Raw genomic sequence first — 21,076 nt, forward strand, 5'->3', positions numbered from 1 at the left:
TGGAAGTCTTTCTTCAAATAAAATCCTGCCAGGAAATCCAACTGATAGAACAGATAAAAGCAGGGCTGCTCTGTTTGAAGCAGGGATCGGCGTCACAGGCTTGGCCATGTAGCCTACCTTGCTGTGTTTCCTAAGAAACCATTCCCACAGACACAGTTTGGAAAACACTGGATAAAGTCCAGGTGCTTTATTTGGGCACCAAATTCCTCCCTGGCTGGCACTCCTTCCTCTCACCTCTTCACCGTGAACTCAGACCCCAGCCCTGGGATTATTCACTGTTCCCTGGGCTAGTCATGTGTACTTGTGACTTTTCATATTTACTCTCTTCACATTCTACAAAGACCACTTTCCTTTTCCCAATTGTCCTTTTTTTTGCGTTCTCAAAGCCAAGTTGGCATTTATGACTGTGTTTTTTTGTTGTTTTTTTTTTAATGTTTTTGTCTGTCTCCACTACAAAATAGACAAGCTCTTTGGGAACAGAGCCCATGCTTTCTTCATCTATGTATTCCCTAGCTCCAGCAGTTTATTGCACGAACATTTCTATGCTTTGTAACCCTTTGTATCTGTTCTTTGGTTTTGTTTTTTTCCAGACTGAAAATGCCTTAGTGAATTAAACGTTATTTTAAAAATACATTTATTAACCACAAAGCCGGATGACTCTACTACTGATTTTTTTCCCTGTTCAGCAGTCAAGCATGGTCAGTGGATATATGCATTGTGTATCATGGCATATGAAGTTGAGCTAATATGGCTAGAATATAGTTTTGACAGCAATGACACTTGCTGTTTTTTTAAACTGATTTTATAAGTAATATGTATTTATTGTAGAAACATGGAAATGAAGACAATTATAAAGAAGAAACTAAAATACAGCTATAATATAACTAACCAGAGATAAACTTAATATTTTGACTTATTTCCTCTCATTCTATTTTCTGTAATATTTAGTTGTGTATGTATTTCGTTTAGCACATTTGGAATCATACTGTATAAGTAGCTTTATGTCCTGAGTTTTTCCACTTACCTTCATGTTATGAACCTTCCGGCATGTTATCATATGTCAAAGAATCCTAGCATTATTAAAAATCTTATTATTTTAATAAAAGTTGTGGCATTTCTAAGCAATTGCTAAGAAATTTGTAAATTCTTAATAGAAAGTCTAGGAAGCTAGAGAGAGAGACCTTTGGGTATTTTGTGAATTGAAGGGAATGGAGGTATGTTTTTACTGATCTTTTTTAATGGCATTGCTAATTTCAGTGTAAGAGCAGAAAGGATGGAGAGGTCTAAAATGTTTTGAGCATCTGTTAGGTGCCAGATACTGTGCTAGGCACTTTGTATACATTAATTCATTTTAAGAGTCACAACAAACCAAGGAAGTGCATGTTAATATTCCCATTTTACAGATGAATAAGCCGAGATACAAAAACTTAGAGTAGCTTGTCTATGTTATCCTCTCAGCGAGTAGAAATGAATCCCATTAGTTTCCAAAGCCCCATGTTTTCTACAACACCAACTCTGAGAGGCTGCATAGAGCCAGCCTTTGATTCTGAGGGCTTTGTATTAGCATTGCTTACCCCATGGACTATAAAATCTTCTGGTGACTACAGTTGATGAATCCCTGAAATTAGCCCCCCCCCCTTTGTCCATTAGAATATATGTATTTTTTCTACATGGAACATACATATTTTTTTCCTATAGTCATTGTTGATTGCCTAAGGTATCAACTGTCCCTCAAAAAAGTTTGAGTCTCTACTGCAAATAATGGGGCATCCACAAGTCTTGCAGAAATACTTTGAGGAGCCTTTAGTTTTACTCGCCAGGCCCTGCATTGAGAACATTCTCTTCTCTTGTTCTATTACCCTTTCATGAGTCCCTGGAACCCATTGGAACCAGTTTTCTCCCAATACCCACCAGTACCCTTGATACTGTTTGTTTATAGAAGAGTTTCAAATAATTTACACTTCTGCTGACTGTGCTACCGTTTCACTGATTTATGCATCTGTGTGTGTAAAATAATAATGACTCTTGTGTTCTTATGTCTGAACAGCTGAGCATTTCAAACCCTGCTTACTTCTCTTTGTATAGCTAAAAGTACCTACACTTGTACTGAGCCATTAACAAAAAATAGAGAGTCATGGTACACATGCAGTTTTTCCATGCCCATCAAGAACTGGAAGCATGCGTGATCCTTGGTCTTCAAATTCCTGGTAACCACAAACTTCCATATCCTGTATATGAGGAAGTAAGACATGGGAAACTAAAAGGGCCACAAATTCTTTGCTACTCCCATTCCTTTGGAATCTGATTCACCCCCTTCAATCTGAGATGGCTTTTGTGATTGACTTGACAAAGAAAACATGGCAGAAGTAACGGTAAGTCCTAAGATATCTTGCGGTTTCTGCTTGGGCAGAACACTTGCTCTGGGGGAAGACAGCTGCCATGTACAAAGTCTTGACTACCCAGTGACCACCATGAGGGAGACGCTACGTATAGGTGTTGTGGTCCACTGCCCCAGCTGTGCTCCCAGCCAGTAGCTGACATCAACTGCCAGTTAGGTGAGTAAGTCATCCTTAACATCCCACCTAGTCCGGCCTTCCGGTGACTTTCAGCCCCACCTGCCCTTTGACTGCAGTCTCGTAAGAGATTCCAAACGTGTGCTTCCCAGTTAAGCCCAGTCAATCCACAAAACTGTAAAAAGATAAGTTTTTGTTTTAAGCTGCTAAGTTTTGGGGGTGGTTTGTTACTGAGCATCAGCTAGCAGACATGAAGGAATGATTGTACATGTTGTATTTGGAGCTAATAAGCTCCACTTTCATTGAAGGTTTCCAAGGAAATGCCGATCATTGGTCTTCTTCCTACATTTCATATGATGGAACCTTCTCTTGTCCTCATATTCTCCCTGGTAATTTTTTTTTAATGGACTGAAACAGAATTTTTCCTGTTTATTTTCCATACGTCTGCTCTAAGGGTGGCAATATTTAATGAAATTCTGTAACATAGAATTATTAGAAGAAGGTTAACTCTGTGTCTGATTAAAGAGAAACTACCACAGGTTAACAAGAAGGCATCCATGGTAAGGAGGCCACCATAATGTCATGTACAGTGATGTCAGTAGTACATTCCACTCTAAATCCACTAGCAGTGCAGTGGCTGCCACAGAGCTGGAATATTGTCCAACTTCTTCATCTCAAGCATCTGCCCAGGGTTTAGTTTCTTTTTTACACTCCATTTTGGCATAGAGCATCACCTCACGCTGAGATTTTTATTTTAGGTGTTCCTTCTCAAATGTCTGATTTTTTTCATCTCATTCATTAGAAGTCTGAAATGAGTCTTATGAAGCTAAAATCATGGGCTTGGCAGGACTGTATTTCCTCTGGAGGCTCCAGGGGAGAATCCATTTCCTTGCCTTTTTCGGCTTCTAGAGTTGCCTGCATTCCTTGGCTCATGGCCCCTTTCTCCATCTTTGAAGACCATCACTCCGACCTCTGCTTATTTCATCACACTTCCTTTTCTAACTTTAACTGTACTACCTCCATCTTGTAAGGGCCCTTGTGATTACATTAGGCCCATCTGGATGATCTAAGATAATTTCCCCATCACAAGATCCTTGACCTAGTCACATATGCAAAGGTTCTAGTGATGAGGACATGATTATCTTGGGGGCCATTATTCAGCCTCTCACAGATACCTGAGCTAGACTAAGAGGCATTTAAGCAGATACCTGTGGATGCTTAGCAGTTAGAAGATGAGGGGAGGGAGAAAGTGTTCCAGGCAGAGTCTTGCAAATTGGAAGATCTGGAGGTGAAGAAGACCATGGCTTCTTTAGAGGAATGAAGTGTTGAGTGTGGTTAAAGGATAGATATGAGAGAGAGGGATAGGCAAGAGCTGGATCCTGAAGGGTTTTTTTTTTTAAACCATATTAAGCAAGTTTGAACTTTTAAGGGCAAAGGAAAGACACTGAAGGATTTAAGCATAGGAGTGACAATGGTCTCATTTGTGTTTTGGAAGAATCTGATGTAGGAGAGCAAGAATGGAGGCGGGAAACTGATGCTGAAGAGTCAGGGTTGGTATCACCTATTTCACAACATGTCTAAAACCAAAATCGATTATCACCCACCCAAACCAGCACATCTCCCCAACTTCCCTGTTGCTGGCAGTGTCACCTGTATTCTTCTAAGATCACATTTAAAGCATTATTTTTGGCTTCTCTCTCTTTTGCTTCTAACCACACCTTATCGCTTCTTAAAAATTTTTAAAGACATAAATAATATATGATTATATGAACATGTATAAAATAAAAAACAATATGTAAATAAACCCCCTTTCATCTCTTCTCCAACCCTTGACAATCCAGCTACCATCTTTATAGGCAACATGATTAACAGATCAGTATATATCATCCTGTGCCTTTACCTATACATTCACATGTATTATATGTGTGTATACTGACCGCATTATATTACATCTGTATGCATTTAAAAGCATGAATATCCTTCTGTTTTCAACTAACAATGTAGCTTAGTTATTTACATGTCAATATATATTTTTAAATACCTCACTTCAGTATGTACCATGATATTACTATAACTTCAGGCTATTTCAGAATTTTCACTCTTGATGGTTACGCTGTAATGAATATCTCTACATTATCCTCATATGTACACACAGGTATTAATTTTTCTGTAAGATAGATTCTTAAAAGTGGTCAAAAACATTCAAAACTTAATTTAAAAAACTTTATTGAGGTACGATTGATGTAAAAAAGCTGTACGTATTTAATGTATACAACTTAATGAGTTTGGAGGTAAGTATACACCTATGAAACCATCACCACAATGCCGTAAACATATCCATCACCTCCAAAAGTTTTCCCTCATCCAGTTTATGTATGTATGTATGTATTGTGTATTCATGCTAACACGTAGCAAAGTTTTAAATAAACAGCACAGTATTGTTAGCTGTGGGCACTGGGCTGTCCTGTAGATCCCTAGGAGCTGATCATCTAACATAACTGAAATCTTGTACCCTTTGACCAATTTTGAAAAATTCAATTCATCCTCTAAAAAGGTTGACAGGAACCATAAAGGCTGGGAGATTTTACCCTACTTTCAAGCTAAGAAGTAGGCCTGTCACTGTTTTACGTTTGGTGATTGAAGACACGCATTCCTGGGTCATATACAATGTATTTTATTCCTCACAGCAACTCTCGTGAGCTTCACGTTTGTGTTGGTTCCCCTTGCCCGCAAGTACCCAGGTGAAAATTGCACATGCAGTGGATTTGCGTAACAGCTGAGGAACCCTGAACATGTATCCAAATTTTTTTACAGTGGACCACAAGCAAATCTGCCGTCTGCCCTTGAGGGAGAGTTTTGCTTTACTAAACAAATTGTAAGCAAATCTTCCCTTTGCTCCAGAGAGAGACATACTATGTCTTTTACTGGTCACTCTGCAAACATTTCTGGAAGGATCGTCCAGAACAAAAGACCATTTAGTGCCTCTGCTCACAAGACATGTAAATATGGAAGAGCCCATGGAGAATTCTCTCTCAGCTAAGGGTTGAACCTATCTCCACTTCCACCAATGGGGCATGAGTATGCCCATTTCCACGCACCCTCACCAAACACTGGATGATAATTGATTTTTGTTTTTTACATTTTCATAATCTAATAGGAAAACTAAAAAGTGTTCTCCTTGTAATTTGCATTGAATGACTAGTGAGCTAAATAAGCATCTTTTCATGTTTATGTGAATTGCTTGTGAATTGCTAATACTGTGGGTTACATGTTTGTATTTTTGCCCCTTATTTTACTGGTTCATTTTCTTGTAATTTGTAGGAGCTCTTTATATTTTCTAGATATTAATCCTTTTTCTGATTTATATGGAACAAATCTTATTCTCCCAGCTTGTCTCTTGTTTCTTTTCACTTTATTTATACTGGCTTCCTTTGTACAGATATTTACAATTTATAAATGGTCTGTTCTGTGAAACTTTTTTGGCAATACAGAATTGTATAGGTCTTGATAGTTAAAAAGCATGCAGGAGAACTACCAGATATTATGATCTAAGTGTGTCTTCTAAATTTTCTTTCAAATCTTTCTCTCTTGAATTTATTTAGGTTTTTTCCTAACCAGTTTTTTTTTTAAGATAGACAGTCTTCTCTTTAAAAATATCAAAATACATGATGCCAAGATCAAGAACCAATAACGTTAAATATCTTTTTCCAGACTGAGGGTTCTGTGAAAATTCACAGTGAACATCAGAGCGTTAAAGATTCTGAGAAGTTGTGGGGTTCTGTTGTTCCATGGAGGTCCTGAGAGGCAGTCACTGTCATGGTTGGAAGCAGGGTCCTTGAAACCAGACTGTTCTGAGTTACTTACTGACTGTGTGACTTTGGGCATGTTAATTAATTTCTCTCTCAGTTTTCTCATCTATAAAATGGGGGTATTAGACTTTATTTTGCGAGAGCGTCATAAGGATTAGTTGAATTATCTCAGTATTAGCTGTTGTGGGACATTTTGAGGATGCTGTTCTTGGAGCATCACTATAAAGCTGATGGTATTGTTAGTTGACCTTCCTATTACTGATTGGAGAATCAATACGATTTTGAAAAAAAATTCAACTACTGCACTCCCATGGAATGTGCCACACAGACTTGTCCACGTGAGAAGAAACTGCTCTATTGAAAATAAATGCCTGGGCTTCCCTCGTGGCGCAGTGGTTAAGAATCTGCCTGCCAATGCAGGGGACACGGGTTCGAGCCCTGGTCCAGGAAGATCCCACAGGCCGCGGAGCAACTAAGCCCGTGCGCCCCAACTACTGAGCCTGTGCTCTAGAGCCCGTGAGCCACAACTACTGAAGCCCGCACGCCTAGAGCCCGTGCTCTGCAACAAGAGAAGCCACCGCAATGAGAAGCCCGCACACCGCAACGAAGAGTAGCCCCCGCTCGCCACAACTAGAGAAAACCCATGCGCAGCAACAAAGACCCAAGGCAGCCAAAAGTAAATAAATAAAAAATAAATTAAAAAAAAAAAAAAGAATCTGCCTGCCAATGCAGGGGACACGGGTTCGAGCCCTGGTCCGGGAAGATCTCACATGCCGTGGAGCAGCTAAGCCCGTGCACCACAGCTACTGAGCCTGCGCTCTAGAGCCCGCGAGCAACAACTACAGAGCCCGTGCTCCGCAACAAGAGAAGCCACCGCAATGAGAAGCCTGTGCACCGCAATGAAGAGTAGCCCCCGCTTGCCGCAACTAGAGAGAGCCCGCACACAGCAACGAAGACCCAATGCAGCCAAAAATGAATAAATAAAATACATAAATTTATTAAAAAAAAGAAAAGAAATGCCTGCAATTCTGTAGCATCTGCCTTTGAGTCTTTCAGCTTGGGATTCATAGCAAAGGAACTATTCATTTCTCTCCTCACAGCATCTTTATCCCTCTGGCAGTCCTCACCTCTTGACAGTCATGTGTAGTCTTGCCTGCTCATCTATTTGAAAGGCACTCCCAAGTGAATTTTGCATGTGTTATTTAGCTGTTTTTTCTAAGCATCCTAAACATCCATATAAGTGTGCTGAAAATCCATCTCACTGTTGTGTTGTCACACAGTAACAGGCAAACAGGAAGTTCATTTTATTTGTATTAATTTCATCCTAAGAGCACTTCCAGAAACATTCTATTTTTATTTTTTTTTCAGTTGGTATGTTTTATTTTTTTTAAAGAAGGATTGTATGATACACATTGTTCAATAACCTGATTTTTTTAACTTGACACATAGTATGCATATTTCCACCTTAATAAATATATTAAGTTATATCGGTGTGCCCATTTCCTGTTATCTGACATTGTTTCCAATTTTCAGCTATCAAGCAGTGCTATGGCAAATCTCGCAAGTGTCTTACTAGTTTCTAAGGGTACATTTTATACTTGGAATTGGTGGGTCAAGTTCCTGCACATTTTTAAACATGATACATGTTGCCAAATCACCTCCAGTGGTAAAAGTCTTGGAGTTAATGTCCTTCATATTGCATTAGAAACAGTTGCCTGCAAAAGAGCTAAGTTATCATTGTCTCTGTTTCATAACTACTATAGTCCCTCTGGCATTACATTTTTTAAAATGAGCATGTTATTGTGGGGTTTTTTTTGTGACTAGCTGAATTTATAACTAAGTAACAGTGCAATGAATTTTTTTATCTGTCTCATAACCTTCTTAAATGATGGAAGAAGCATAGCTAAAAACATTCTTCGCAAAGATAAATCTTGGGATAAGACTGGGTTATAGCTTCCTTAGCAGTTATCACTGTGTATCTTATGGTTGTTTTGTGAAGACTATAAAATGTATAGAGGATCATTTGTGACATGTCATCCTTCCTAGAGGTCTTGAGATATAAATTACCCACCTGAGATTAGGAAATGTTATTCAGTCATTTAAAAAATAATTTATAGTTATTCTAATTTCTCTTTTTTTAATATCTTTATTGGAGTATAATTGCTTTATATGCTAATTTCTAATGCATTTTTCTGTAGAAAATGATACACAGTATCTCAGTCTGTTTGAGCTGCTACAACAAAAATACCATGGGTGGCTTAGACAACAAACATTAATTTCTCACAGTTCTGGAGGCTGGGAAGTCCAAGATGAAGGTGCTGGCATATTTGGTGTTTTCTGAGGGCCCACTTCCTGGCTTTTAGATGCTGACTTCTTCCTGTGTCCTTACAGGGCAGAAGGGAGGAGGGAGCTCTTGTCATTCATGAAGGCTCCACTCTCATGACCTAATCACCTCCCAAAGGCTCCACCTCCAAATACCATCACATAGGGGATTAGGTTTCAACATATTAATTTTGAGAGGACACATAATGTCTATAGCACACAGTGTAGTTGTCATCATAAATATAATTTTGAAGGCTTTCATTTACCATTATCACTTTCCCCATGTGTTTCCTTTCAATTTTTTAATGAAAATGTTCATACATACAGAAATATTGGAAGAAGTACAGTGAACACTCATGGACTTGCCGACTGGGTTCTGCAGTTGCTAACATTTTGCCATATTTGCTTTATCTCTATAGTTAATACTTTTTTGAAATTATTTGAAAATAAGTTACAAATATCACACTTATCAACTAAATACTTCATTATGCATCTTCTAAGAGTAAAAACATTTTAAACAATATTCTTATTAATAACCACAATATCATTGTCATACTTAAAAGAGCTAGTAATTTCATAATATCTAATATCTGGTCCATATTCAAATTTCCTCATTGTTCTAAGAATGTTTTTTTATAACTCTTGTTCTAAAGGATCTAATCTAAATAATCAAGGTTTAGGTATTGTATTTAGTTATTTGGTTATATGGCTCTTTGGTCTCTTAATCTACAACAGTTCCTCCATCATCTTCTTATTTTTTTTATATCATTGACTTGGAAATGTGTTGGCCAATCCAGAATATCAAGTACTCCCATTTTATATTTGTAAAACTTACTATTTTTAAAACTGCATTTCAAGTACCCCATAATGAGATACATTCAGATATACCCTTTCCTTTGACTAAAATACCAGCCCTCTATTAATTTTAGGTGTGTGTTACTGAAAACAGATGCTTTTTAAGAAACTTATGTCTTTGTGTGATGCTGTGAGAATTTTTGATTATCGCATCTTGTGTGGCACCGAGCAGACTTAATGACCTGTCCTGAGCTATCTATGCTGAAAGGCAGCAGAATGACATGCAAACCATCTTGTCATCTTTTTTTTTTTTTTTTTTTTTTTTTTTGTCATCTTTTAAAATATTTTAGCTCAGTTCGGCAAGGCTACTGGCCAGAGAGGGAAAAATCTGTATCTGAAACGTTAAAGGAGAGCGATCTGTTTAAGTGAAGGTTTTGAAGAATAAAATAAAAATGAACTCATCTCTCCTGACTAGTGTTGGGTACATTTAACTAAACGAATGAGAATCACCTCTAGATAAAATGCACTCGTGATTATTTTTACTCATTTTTTCACTTGATTAAAGTGTGTACATAGTGGGTAAGGGATTCAACAGGAGGGGCTATGAACTAGCTGAAAACAGGCACCCAAAAATGGTACACACTGGGACTTCCCTGGCAGTCCAGTGGTTAAGACTCCAAGCTTCCAATGCAGGGGGCACGGGTTCAATACCTGGTCGGGGAACTAAGATCCCACATGCCGTGCGGCACGGCCGCGGGGGGCGGGGGGAAGGTGCATACTTAAGTAAACTTATCACAACCCAGATGCTGGTCCTCCAAAGGCTCAGAAATGTGATTTGGTCAGCATCCAGAGAACGGATCAGACATGGGTTCAAACCAGACACAGAGGGTTCCATTGGCAGGACTAGGGCATCCAGTCTCTGAAGGGAGAGCTCTAGGGGAAGCCAACTTAAACCGGAAGTGTCCAGAAGGAAGTAAAAGTCAAGCAAGAGGGAACAGTTGTCTGCTTTGAGTGATTCATGACATGAAAATTTGTCAGACTGAAGCCTCATCACCCAACATGGAACGTGTACTACCAGGAATAAATAGGTTATTTTCATCTTGAGGCCCAAATGCCTCTGCTCTGGTCAGAGTCCGGATGGGCACCATCAGCGTCTAGCTCCTTGGAACTCCTCTCTCTCTGCCCAAGCGTATTGTCTCCTCTGCTCCACCCTGTTTTTCTCCAGAAGGGCTGGATGACCACCATTTCCATTCCATGTTAGTAAATTATACTCACAGTCCGGTCCTGGCTTCTGGAGGAAACATCCTGATTTTCTTGATAAAATGTTGGCTACTTCTGATCTCCTTGGTCACTCATTTATAAATCATCTCTAGCAATCCAGGTATAGATGGGTAAAAATCCATTTAGGGCTAATTTTGTTAATTAAGCTCTCACTGACTAATTTCATTTTTCTTATATCCATGCTTCATTTCCCATCTTCTCTGTCACCTTCCTGTGCTGGCCCCATGGTGTTACTACTCCCCTCCGTTTATTCTCCTCATGAGTAGACTCTTGCATTTTTAGAGGGCAGACTTGCATAAACTTAAGCCCAAGGCGAGGAAAACCATAAGCTTCAAGTCAAGCATTTTTATAGCTCCCAACCCCTTAAGTTTCTAAATACAATTCTATAGAATATTCACATAGGACATTCTAAATCTGACATTTCAAATACAAAATATGTCTTCAGTGAACCTGGCTGTGATGATAAGATATTCATTAACTGAGTTACCAAGTGCTTTTTCTATTTCTTCATGAAACCAGATGAGACACACAAGGGTTAGAAAAGCAGCTGTGCTCTTTATCTGACAGAGACCACAATTGACAGTGATGTAAAAACCAAACCTTTCTATGTCTGTGGGTCTATTTCTGTTAAATAAGTTCAGTTACCAAAGGGGAAGGGTCGGGGGGAGGGATTAATTAGGAGGATAGGATTAACATATACACACTACTATATATAAAATAGATAACCAACAAGGACCTAATGTGTAGCACAGGGAACTATACTCAATATTTTGTAATAACCTATATGTGAAAAGAATCTGAAAAAGAATATATATACAAACACACACACACACACACACACACTGCATCACTGTGCTGCACACCTGAACCTAACACGACATTGTAAATCAACTATACTACAATTAAAAAAAAAAAAAGGAAAAACAAAACAAAACCCCCAAACCTTTCTGAAGAGCCCCTTTTACTCTTAACCTTGTTGTTTCCTCTTCATGTCAATCTTGAGGTCCTCTGGGCCTTGTAGCCTCTAGAACTTTGGAGATGGAGGAAAGGCCTGAAGTATATTTAGAGAATCTACACTCTCTGAGACCTAGCCAGTTTCCTCCAAGGGGGATAGCTCTTGGTCTGTAGGAAGCAGTTCAGTTCTGAGTCATTTCAGCAAAGTTCTGGTTTCGTTATACAATGTAGAGAACAAACACATGGGGATTTTGGAAAGTTAAAGAGGCCCTGGACTAGAGCCTATCCTTTCAGATCTGAGAATTTGAGTCAACCTGACCTTATGGTAACTGGGAGGTCCCAAAGCAACCTTTGAGTAAATATCTAGTTACGCTTAGAAACCTGGCTAGAACCAACCAAACCAAGTGTAACCTGCATATGGATTGTAGTTCAGAGACCTGAAGGGAAGCTGAGGAACAGTGTCGTGGGTTGATGCCAAATCACAAAACCCAGTAGGTCACACTAAGAGCCATCGTTCTTAAGGGGATGTGCAGAGAGAATCCAGGTAACAAGCCAATGAAAGAATGTGCCCAAGAGTTAATATGATAGAGAGGGCCTGGTGAGCTTATGTTGACAAAGGGATAGTTTTAAAACATCTATTTTGCGGTATGTAATACAGAGCTGGAATAACTCATAAACAACCATGTACGTAGTAAGAGATAAACCTATATTGAGAATAAAATATCACCCAGTAGTTGAAGTTCCTGTGTTCTCCTCTCTGATTGCATCTCTCAGAATTCCCCATGAATTTCCTTATATTTATACTCCAAATGTATGTGGTCCTAAATTAGATGTAATTTCTTTGAAAATTATTTCCTTCATGCATATGCTATTATCCTGCATGAATTCTTCTGCAACTTAAGTTTTTTCATTCAACATGTTTGTGAGAGAGGTTTAGGTTGATATGTGCAGCACTGGTTCATATTTGTTTTGCCGGCAATGCTTTTGTATGTGGTGGTCCTAGTTTTGGGGAGGGAGGGAGGGCGGGAGGGCATGATGGAGCCACTTAAAGGACCTGTCCTGTTGTGGACAGTCCAGACTGTGCTCTTAGAGTCCCAAAGCGGTGACCCATGGATCAAGGGTGGTAACGGGATCTGGCTGGTAGAGGAAGCTCGTTATAATGGAAGAAGCAGAATTGACATAGAGAACCTGGAATCAACTAAATATAAGTACTCTTTGATGGTAATAAATACAATAAGTATTTCATAAATGCATGTTTACTGATTAAAAAGTGTTTTTTGAGTTAGGTACATCACTGTTTCAAAAATTAGACACTCTTACAAGTGCTCTGAGGAAAATGGCCTAATTTTCCTCTCCTTTGCTTTTTCTACCTTTGCAGTGTTTTCTGGATTCTGTCCCAGCGGATCTGTTTCCTGCTCTGTAACTTTCTGGGTTAATGTTGAGCATCATTAGGGAAACTCAGCTGCCACCGGACTGTACACCACCACGAAGGCTTTGGAGATCTTTTCAGTTAAAAGAATAATGACTTTCTTGAAATGTAATCCCAGTGGAGCTTGTTTTCTGTGTTGACTGGAAGAATCCCTATCTACCATCAGCAGTTCTTCAGAGACCTTGTAAAAGCCTCTCTACATCAAGCAACTGAGTGACTCTGGGTTGCTCAGCGAGACCTTAAGAATTGTGGATATCAATTCACCTGGAAGATTCAACCACTGCTACTCAGAGCTACTGCTGAAATACCATGTCTAAGAACTCGGAGTTCATCAACCTGTCATTTTTATTAGATCATGAGAAGGAGATGATCCTGGGAGTCCTAAAGAGAGATGAATATTTGAAAAAAGTAGAGGACAAGAGAATAAGGTAATGTTCTTTTATCTTGTCTGCCTTCCTTGACTGCTTTCTGTTTGTTTGAAGCAATTTAGATCAGAAATGGGGCAACTGCAACCACATTGGTGACAAGTGTTAGTCAGTGACTTCATAGATTGCAAGCAGTAGCACAAATATTAGAAAACGTCTTTGGCACTTTATCGTTTATCTAGAAGGAAGGATGGGATTGAGCTGTAAATATCATGTTGATGAGAATGTCAATTTTCCAGTGACATCATAACTCATAGGTAAGTGGAAGGACTGCCCAGGTTTGAGTACCAGCTCTGGGATGTACTAGTTGTGTGACCTTGAACCAGTGACTCAACTTCTCCATGCCTTGGTTTCCTCATCAATAAAACAGGGATAATAGTAGCACTCATCTTATAGGGTTTTTGCAAAGATTAAGGAAGATAATGTGTAGTGCCTGGTACTTAAGTGCACAATAAATGTTAACTATTATTTATTTATAATGCCTTTCTTAGGTCAGTCTTAGTGGGAATTTGCCTTGACCAGAGCTGGGAGAGGAAGGGGATCTGGAAAGTGAAAAGTTCCCCTTGTATCCCAGAAATCATCTGAATTTCTTGAAATAAGTTTCTGTGTGAGGAAAGTTGATTAATGTGGGCAGAGTTGAGTTTCACATCAGTTGTAGGCAGGATTAATATTTAACTGGATCCCCAGGTGTGACCTCATCTGTCTTTCAGCCAATATCCATTCTGAATGGTTACATCATCTGTTCCGAATGATCGGAGCATCATTCTGATTGGTTGCCACATTCATTCTGTTTGGTTGCTGCCTGTCCTGTCCTGCTTGTTAAATATATTTGGTTATTACGTCTCACCTCTGAGTAGAGGAGCAAAGATAAACAGAGTTCCCTCCTCAGTCACTGCCTACTACTGGGCAACATGTAGCTTTTGTACGTCGCGTGTCTACCAAAACTGCAATCAGAAGCTTATGTTTATTTTACTTGAGGAGAAAACTCATCATAAGATTATCTTCACATGTTGCAAAAATATTCAATGTGCCTAAAGGAACTAGGATCCTTAGAATTGGAAAGATATTGAAATATTCTTGATTGAAAAGATATTGAAATATTCTTGATTGATTCTTATTTCATAGTGAAGAGCTCAGAATTTTTATTTCCATCATTTCAAGGTATTCCGCCAATCTTAAACAAAGGCTTTGATTAAAATTATTGCACTTTCTCTGTGCTTAGCATTCAGGTGGCAATGAAATGCAGTTAATGATTTTCAAGAAATCAGTAACATTTTTGGCATTGGTAGTGCAGTCATGAAAAGTGGCTAAATTTTCTAATGCGCTGCAAAAAGTTATATTGTTTATGGGGGGCAAGGTACAAAGCAATTATTGATAACATTCTTGGGGGGAATTCAAAATCACCCTGTTTAGGAAAAAACAATTTAATAACCAGATCCCAGGAAAGACTGAAGTACAATGAACAGGACTTTGTTCAGAATATTTGTTCCTGTCATTCTCAATAACTGTTAGTAATAATCTGTTACACTCCTTCTTCCTTTTTCTCTATCTTCCCTTGCCTTCTTTCCTTATTCTCGGTAACAATTGTGTCATATACAACAGAGCTATCAAGAATAAAGCTGTTGATTTCCTGGCTCTTTAAACATTTAGAGGATAGCAGAAGAAAGGCTTTTTACAGATCGAAGAGATACTTTTATAGAAAATAGATTTTTTTTGAAAGGGGCAATGTCTTGTTCCCTTCTTTAATAACAACACTGGCTAATATTTAGCTCGTGCAGTTTTCTTCTGCACTAACTGTGTTAGATGCGTTGTCTCGTTTTGTTCTGAGCTACCAAGACAGGAGCCCAGGCCAAATGACTCAAGGCTCTGCCACTCTTCACAGCTTCCTGTACTGAGAAGCCACGCCAACGTGGGTGGCATGGGTTTAGAGTGCGTTGCCGTTGAATCACCCATCTATGTTTGTTGATTCAAATCTTAGTTACACCATGAAGTCTTTGTGTCACTTTAGACTAGTTGCCTCCATAGATCTACGTTCCTCATTTGACAAAACAGAAATAATAACATTAGCTACCTCATTAGGCTGTTGTAAGGATTAAATAAGCTAATATTACCAAGAGCTTAGAACAAGGCTGGCCTACAGTAAGCACTTAATAATCGCTGGCTAACATCATTAGGCTTATCATTGGTTTGTGTTGCCCTTGGTTTATGAGTTGTTGTGAATACCATCAGTGCTCCGCTCCGATCCTTTTGAGCCCCTTTGTTGGATCTGTGCTCTCATCTCCCAGTTTCCACGTGCTTTACTTCTAAAGACTGGCACCTACTACCTTCTTTAGAGGACTACCGTTGGGTGGCTGGAGTTGCCCACAGGCGTAGAGAGCCACAAATGCCAGATAAACTTGAGTTTCTGTCCCTACTGGGCCGCCCCGGGCCAGTGGCTGATGGGTACAGAAACCCTTGTCTCAAGGCAAGACAGACTCGACAGTGCAACTTCTGCTTCAGAGCTCCCCATGGGATCATGCTGAGACTGGCCTTCAGGTAAAAATCACAATCTTCCTTAGTCCCCCTTCTCTTCCCTTTCCTGCCTCCCCTACTCCCTTACAGATTCCTCCTGAGAGCACTTCATAAATCACTTGCACAGGTATCTACATCTCTGAGTTAGCTTCTCAAAAGCCCAACCAGGAGATTTGCCAGACCAGTCAGTGAACTTAGGCCATTTTCCTTGATATCCTCCAAAATCATCAACACAAAGAATTTATGGTGTAGCAGATTTTACTGCAACTGTAAACATTCGTGCTAGCTATTACAACCATTGTTTTCACTATGCTACAGAGGTGTAGATTGATATTTTGTGGGAGTCTGGAGGAATAAGTAAGTTATTAAGGATAAGATAGGAATTGAAGGAATGGTTTCACAGAAGAGCTAACATTTGAGCTTAGCCTTGAAATGGGAAAAGGATTTTGACATTGGCAAGTATAGATCAACTGTGTTTCAGCTGTTTACCATGACCCACAAATTTGCCTTCAGATTCCGCTAGTAAGTTTCAGAAGGAAGTGGAAGCCAAAGAAAATTTTTAAGAATTATGATGATTACTAAGAAGAAACTGATCTGGAAAGTTAGTACATTGGAGTTTGGGAAGCAGTGGATTTCTTGTTTGTTTTTATGTTTATTTGCTTGAGTAGGTTGTCCTTAGAGATAAGGAAAAATATAACAATGAAAGAGTGTAAAAATGGCATTGAATCAACATTTTAGGCCTGTCGCCCAACTGTGCTCCACAGTCCGTATAGCCACTGAAGTGTGTGGCATTAAATAAGGTGGTGAAGCCGAATCTGGCCTCTGTACTCCGACACCTAATTAAATCGCGGAGACAGAGTTTTGGGTGAGGTAGAAAAGAATAGCTTTATTGCAAAGGGGGCCACAATGGGCTAATGCCCTCAAAACTGTGTGTCCCAGTGCAGGGGGTGAGGGTAGGGGGTTTGTGAGGAGTTTTATAATCAGGGGGGCGGGGTTGCTGATAAGGAGCAGGGTGCGTGCAGGGCCTGCATTCCTTCAATCCAGAGATCATCTGGAGTCAGGTGATGATGGGTGAACTGTGACCTTCTCTGGAATGAAGAGTGCTTCATCAAGTAGTTAACATCTTCCATTTGGTGGGGTTTTTAGTTCTGCAGAAGAGCTCAAAGATATTATGTGTATCCCTTGATGGGGAACCAGGACCCTGCCCCAAGGCTGCACTATTGTTTCTTGGCTGCTCCTCCCTTGTCTCTGCATCCCCCTCCCTTCCCTGATTAGCAACTGTTTGAAAGGCTTTCCGTGCCCAGGAGCCCCACGGGGTCCTGCTCGGTTTCAGTGGGACTGACCTCTAGGTCCTTCTAAAGGTGCTCTGCACCCAAAGGCACATGAAAAGTCTGATAATTACCTCCAGGCATGAATTGTAGGCTGGGAAGAGACATTTGCCAACTACCAGAGCATTCTAGGTTGATCCAAGAGGCTCAAATATATTTATTCTTCTCCTTCCGACTAAGAAGGAAGAAGAGGTAGGAGATATCTAGACACAGGTTTCAACTATTAGAAAGTAAGTTTTTAAAATATTCTCTGTGAAGAACAAATCACTTAGCTGTATTGATGGCTTTAATGCAATGAAGGAAGAGGGAAGAACTGAGGCAAAGAAAATTGAGCTATCAACAGTAATTGCAAATGGAAAAAAATACCGACCATTTGGAACCACGAAATAAAAATCTTTATTGATCATTTTGTTCCTTAGGTTTTTCTAACTTTGGAAGAACTCAGCCTAACAAATATGAATACATGCTGCATAGTATCTACTCCCAAAAAAACCTCATTAAAAAATTCTTACCCTACTTGATCTTTCACACCTAAAAACAAATACTGTTCAATGTCTACTTTGTGGTATTGGCCTATATATAGGAAATCTTCAACTTATAAGTGACTGTGTTACCGAGTCCAAGCTCACTCTGCTCGCCGCACAACAGGCCAATAAATCGGGAGACGAGGTGTTGAGGCAAGGAAGACGACTTTATTCGGAAAGCTGGGCATCCGAGAAGATGGCAGAGTAATGTCCCAGAGTACCATCTTATCGGGGTCTGGATGCCAGTTTCTTTTATAGAACAGAGAGGGGGAGGAGGTGAGGAAGTAATGTAAAAAGGCCATAAGTCTTACAAAACATCTCCTGATTTGGCCAGCCTCAGAGAGGGGATGTGTTTTTTTTGCGTGTGTTCGATTTATTTATTTATTTATTTATTTTTGGCTGTGTTTGTTGGGTCTTCGTTTCTGTGCGAGGGCTTTCTCTAGTTGTGGCAAGCGGGGGCCACTCTTCATCACGATGCGCAGGCCTCTCACTATCGCGGCCTCTCGTTGCGGAGCACAGGCTCCAGATGCGCAGGCTCAGTAGTTGTGGCTCACGGGCCTACTTGCTCCGTGGCATGTGGGATCTTCCCAGACCAGGGCTCGAACCCGTGTCCCCTGCATTAGCAGGCAGATTCTCAACCACTGTGCCACCAGGGAAGCCCCCGGGGGATGTGTTTATTTCTTCTTTCTTGCAGCCTTACAGGTGAGCAGGGTCAGAATGTTTCCCTGTGAGCTGAACAAAGGCACTTTAGTTTAACATTCAGGCAGAGGGGCAGGGTTCCCCAAGGGAGGCCATTATGTATGCTAATAGCTATAGGCAACATCCTTTTGGTGATTATAGTAACAAAAAGCAACAGAGAGCAAAGGTTAAAGTAGAAGAAACAGATCCAGCACGGAGTCAGATTTTGTTCTTCCCTGTTACAACTTCATTTCAGCAGTTCATTTGTGGGCTATATTGTCACCTAGAAGCTGTCATTTCCATTTAGCCACAATGCAGGAAAACATTATCTGGCCTTATGTTCTGTTTGGCACCTATTCTTGGACTTGTCTCAGTGGTGAACTCTATTGGTTGTCTTACTGCGTACATTTCTCTTTTCTTCATCCCTACCCCAAAACTCAGTTTTGCTTAGCTCCAGCAGTGGATTTTTTAGGACAGTCATCCCTTGACTGGGATTCCTCTGCCAATTATTATTGGTCTGGTGGTGGACATGAGACCAAAGATGACCCACTCAGACATATATAGCCTGAATTTATGGAAGGTTCTCTTTCTCACTGGATGGGTTCAGTGACCCATGTCATCCTGGTTGCTGCTGAGTATAAAAGCCAGCACAATGATGAAGCGGAGCCAAAAGATTGGCAGAGAATTGTTGTCAGCACCCTGATATACTAGAACCTGCCACACTTCTGGCCTTATTCTTTAAGCAATATAATATATTTCAGTGTTATTTATAGCAGTTTGGATCAGATTTTCTGTTACGTGCAGCCAAAAGCATCCTACAATCCCCAGAACTCAGGAGTAATCAACATTTGTTGAGCATGTTCTATGAGCCAAGCACTCTGCATTCATTGTTAGAATAATGCAGGTGAGCAGAGACACAATCTTAATGCTTGTTGGGTCCATAAACATAAAACAGTTTGCAGTCATGGATCAGGCTTTATCTATGGTCTAAACCAAGGGTCAGCAAACTTTCTGTAAAAGGCCAGATAGAGAATGTTTCATGCTCTACAGGGCATATGCTCTCTGTTGTGACTATTTCACTCGGCCATTGCAAGGTGAAAGAAGCAATAGACAATATGTAAACCAATGGATGTGGCTGTGTTCCAATAAAGCTTTATTTATAAAAATAGGCAGTGGGCTGGATTTGGCCCAGGGGCTGTAGTTTGCTGACCTTTGGTGTTGAAAACAGCACCTTGGTAAGTTCTAGCCTTGGGAATAGCTGCATACACCTGAAAGCTTGATAAGCCATCTTGGGGAGAAGCAGGACATTTTTAGCCTAAGAGAGAAGATGGAGTTTGACTAGAAGCCATCAGCTATCAGAGGTAGAACATGGGCTTCTGTCTGGGAGGTTAGATGATTTCACAGGGTCCTTCCATCTCTAGGAGATTTTGATGCCTCACCCAATTTGTAGTGGCTCTTGTGCTGGACAGCTTCGATGTGTTTCACTGCCTCTGTAGAAGAACAACATAATGAATCTGGAGGTATAGAAAATAGCAAGAAATAGCAGGAGGTTCTGCACACTTGCAAGGGACAGATTACAACTCCATTTCCCCAATGAGGTAAGAAGTATTAATTTCCCTATTTATAGGTGGGGGAACGGAAGTGCAAAGTTAAATAACTCATCCGAGATCGCACAGCTAGTAAGTAAGTAGCAGAACTGTGATTTGCACTCCCCACAGTCTGGCCCCAGAGCTCACGCTCTACTCTTAGGTCACTTTTAACTTCTGAGTGATATATCTGACCTCTCAGGGGGGCTAGAGTAAAAGAGGTGTCAAACTCTCCAGTGCCTCCCTCACTCCGCAGAATGGATTACTCAATTCACAAGTGGATACTCATTTAATCCTCATGTCATCCCTGAGGTGTATGTACTATTATAATGTAGTATAGCTGTGGCAACTGAACCTTAGATTAAATAATTTGCCCAACTGATAGAGATCAGAGCCGAGATTCTCTTATTCCACATTGCTTCCTTTTCCTCTGTGCTGGGATGCTTATGCGGTAATTGCGCCTATTCCGACCCTGTTGAAAGCCCACAGCTTTACTAATAGCTGTCAGAGAAATGGAACAAAACAGAAAACATTTCTTTAGCCTGGTATTTACTGAAAGCTCTGACCTATAAGCTGTATAACATTATCCAAAGTTACTATGACTTTTATTGAAGCGTTGCTCTCACACAATAAAAACTGACAAGAGTTCCTTATGTTGTTCTACCCTTTATGCTGACTGAGAACCAAAGTGCAAGCGTATAATGATTTGTTCCACACAGCTAGCCCAGCTGAGACGGGCCACCAAGCAAACCAGAGGTTAGTATCATCAAGAGACCACAGAGATCAGCCTGGGAACTGCCATCCACCTTATGGCTTTGTCTTTGGATTTGATTCCATCATTTTACAGCAGGATGGGGGAAGAAAGAGAAGGAGGGAGAAACAAAAGGGGAAAGTGCATTTAAATTGGCTGTTTGGAATCCT

At 40.1% G+C, this 21,076-nt stretch overlaps 1 protein-coding gene across 17 annotated transcripts in view; it reads left to right on the top strand.

Annotated features, from left to right (window-relative positions):
• Window positions 1-21,076, top strand: part of SYTL5 (synaptotagmin like 5) — a 288,224-nt gene that overhangs the window by 95,562 nt on the left and 171,586 nt on the right. For all 17 annotated transcript variants that reach the window (XM_082378141.1, XM_082378132.1, XM_082378143.1 and 14 more), the window contains one exon: window positions 13,053-13,531. In XM_082378141.1, the coding sequence (XP_082234267.1) occupies window positions 13,413-13,531 (119 nt within the window). In that variant the 5' untranslated portion in view covers window positions 13,053-13,412. The remainder of the gene's footprint in view (window positions 1-13,052; window positions 13,532-21,076) is intronic.

This window comes from Balaenoptera borealis (genome assembly GCF_965194805.1).
Source record: "Balaenoptera borealis genome assembly, chromosome: X".
In the NCBI taxonomy this organism is placed as follows: Eukaryota; Metazoa; Chordata; class Mammalia; order Artiodactyla; family Balaenopteridae; genus Balaenoptera; species Balaenoptera borealis.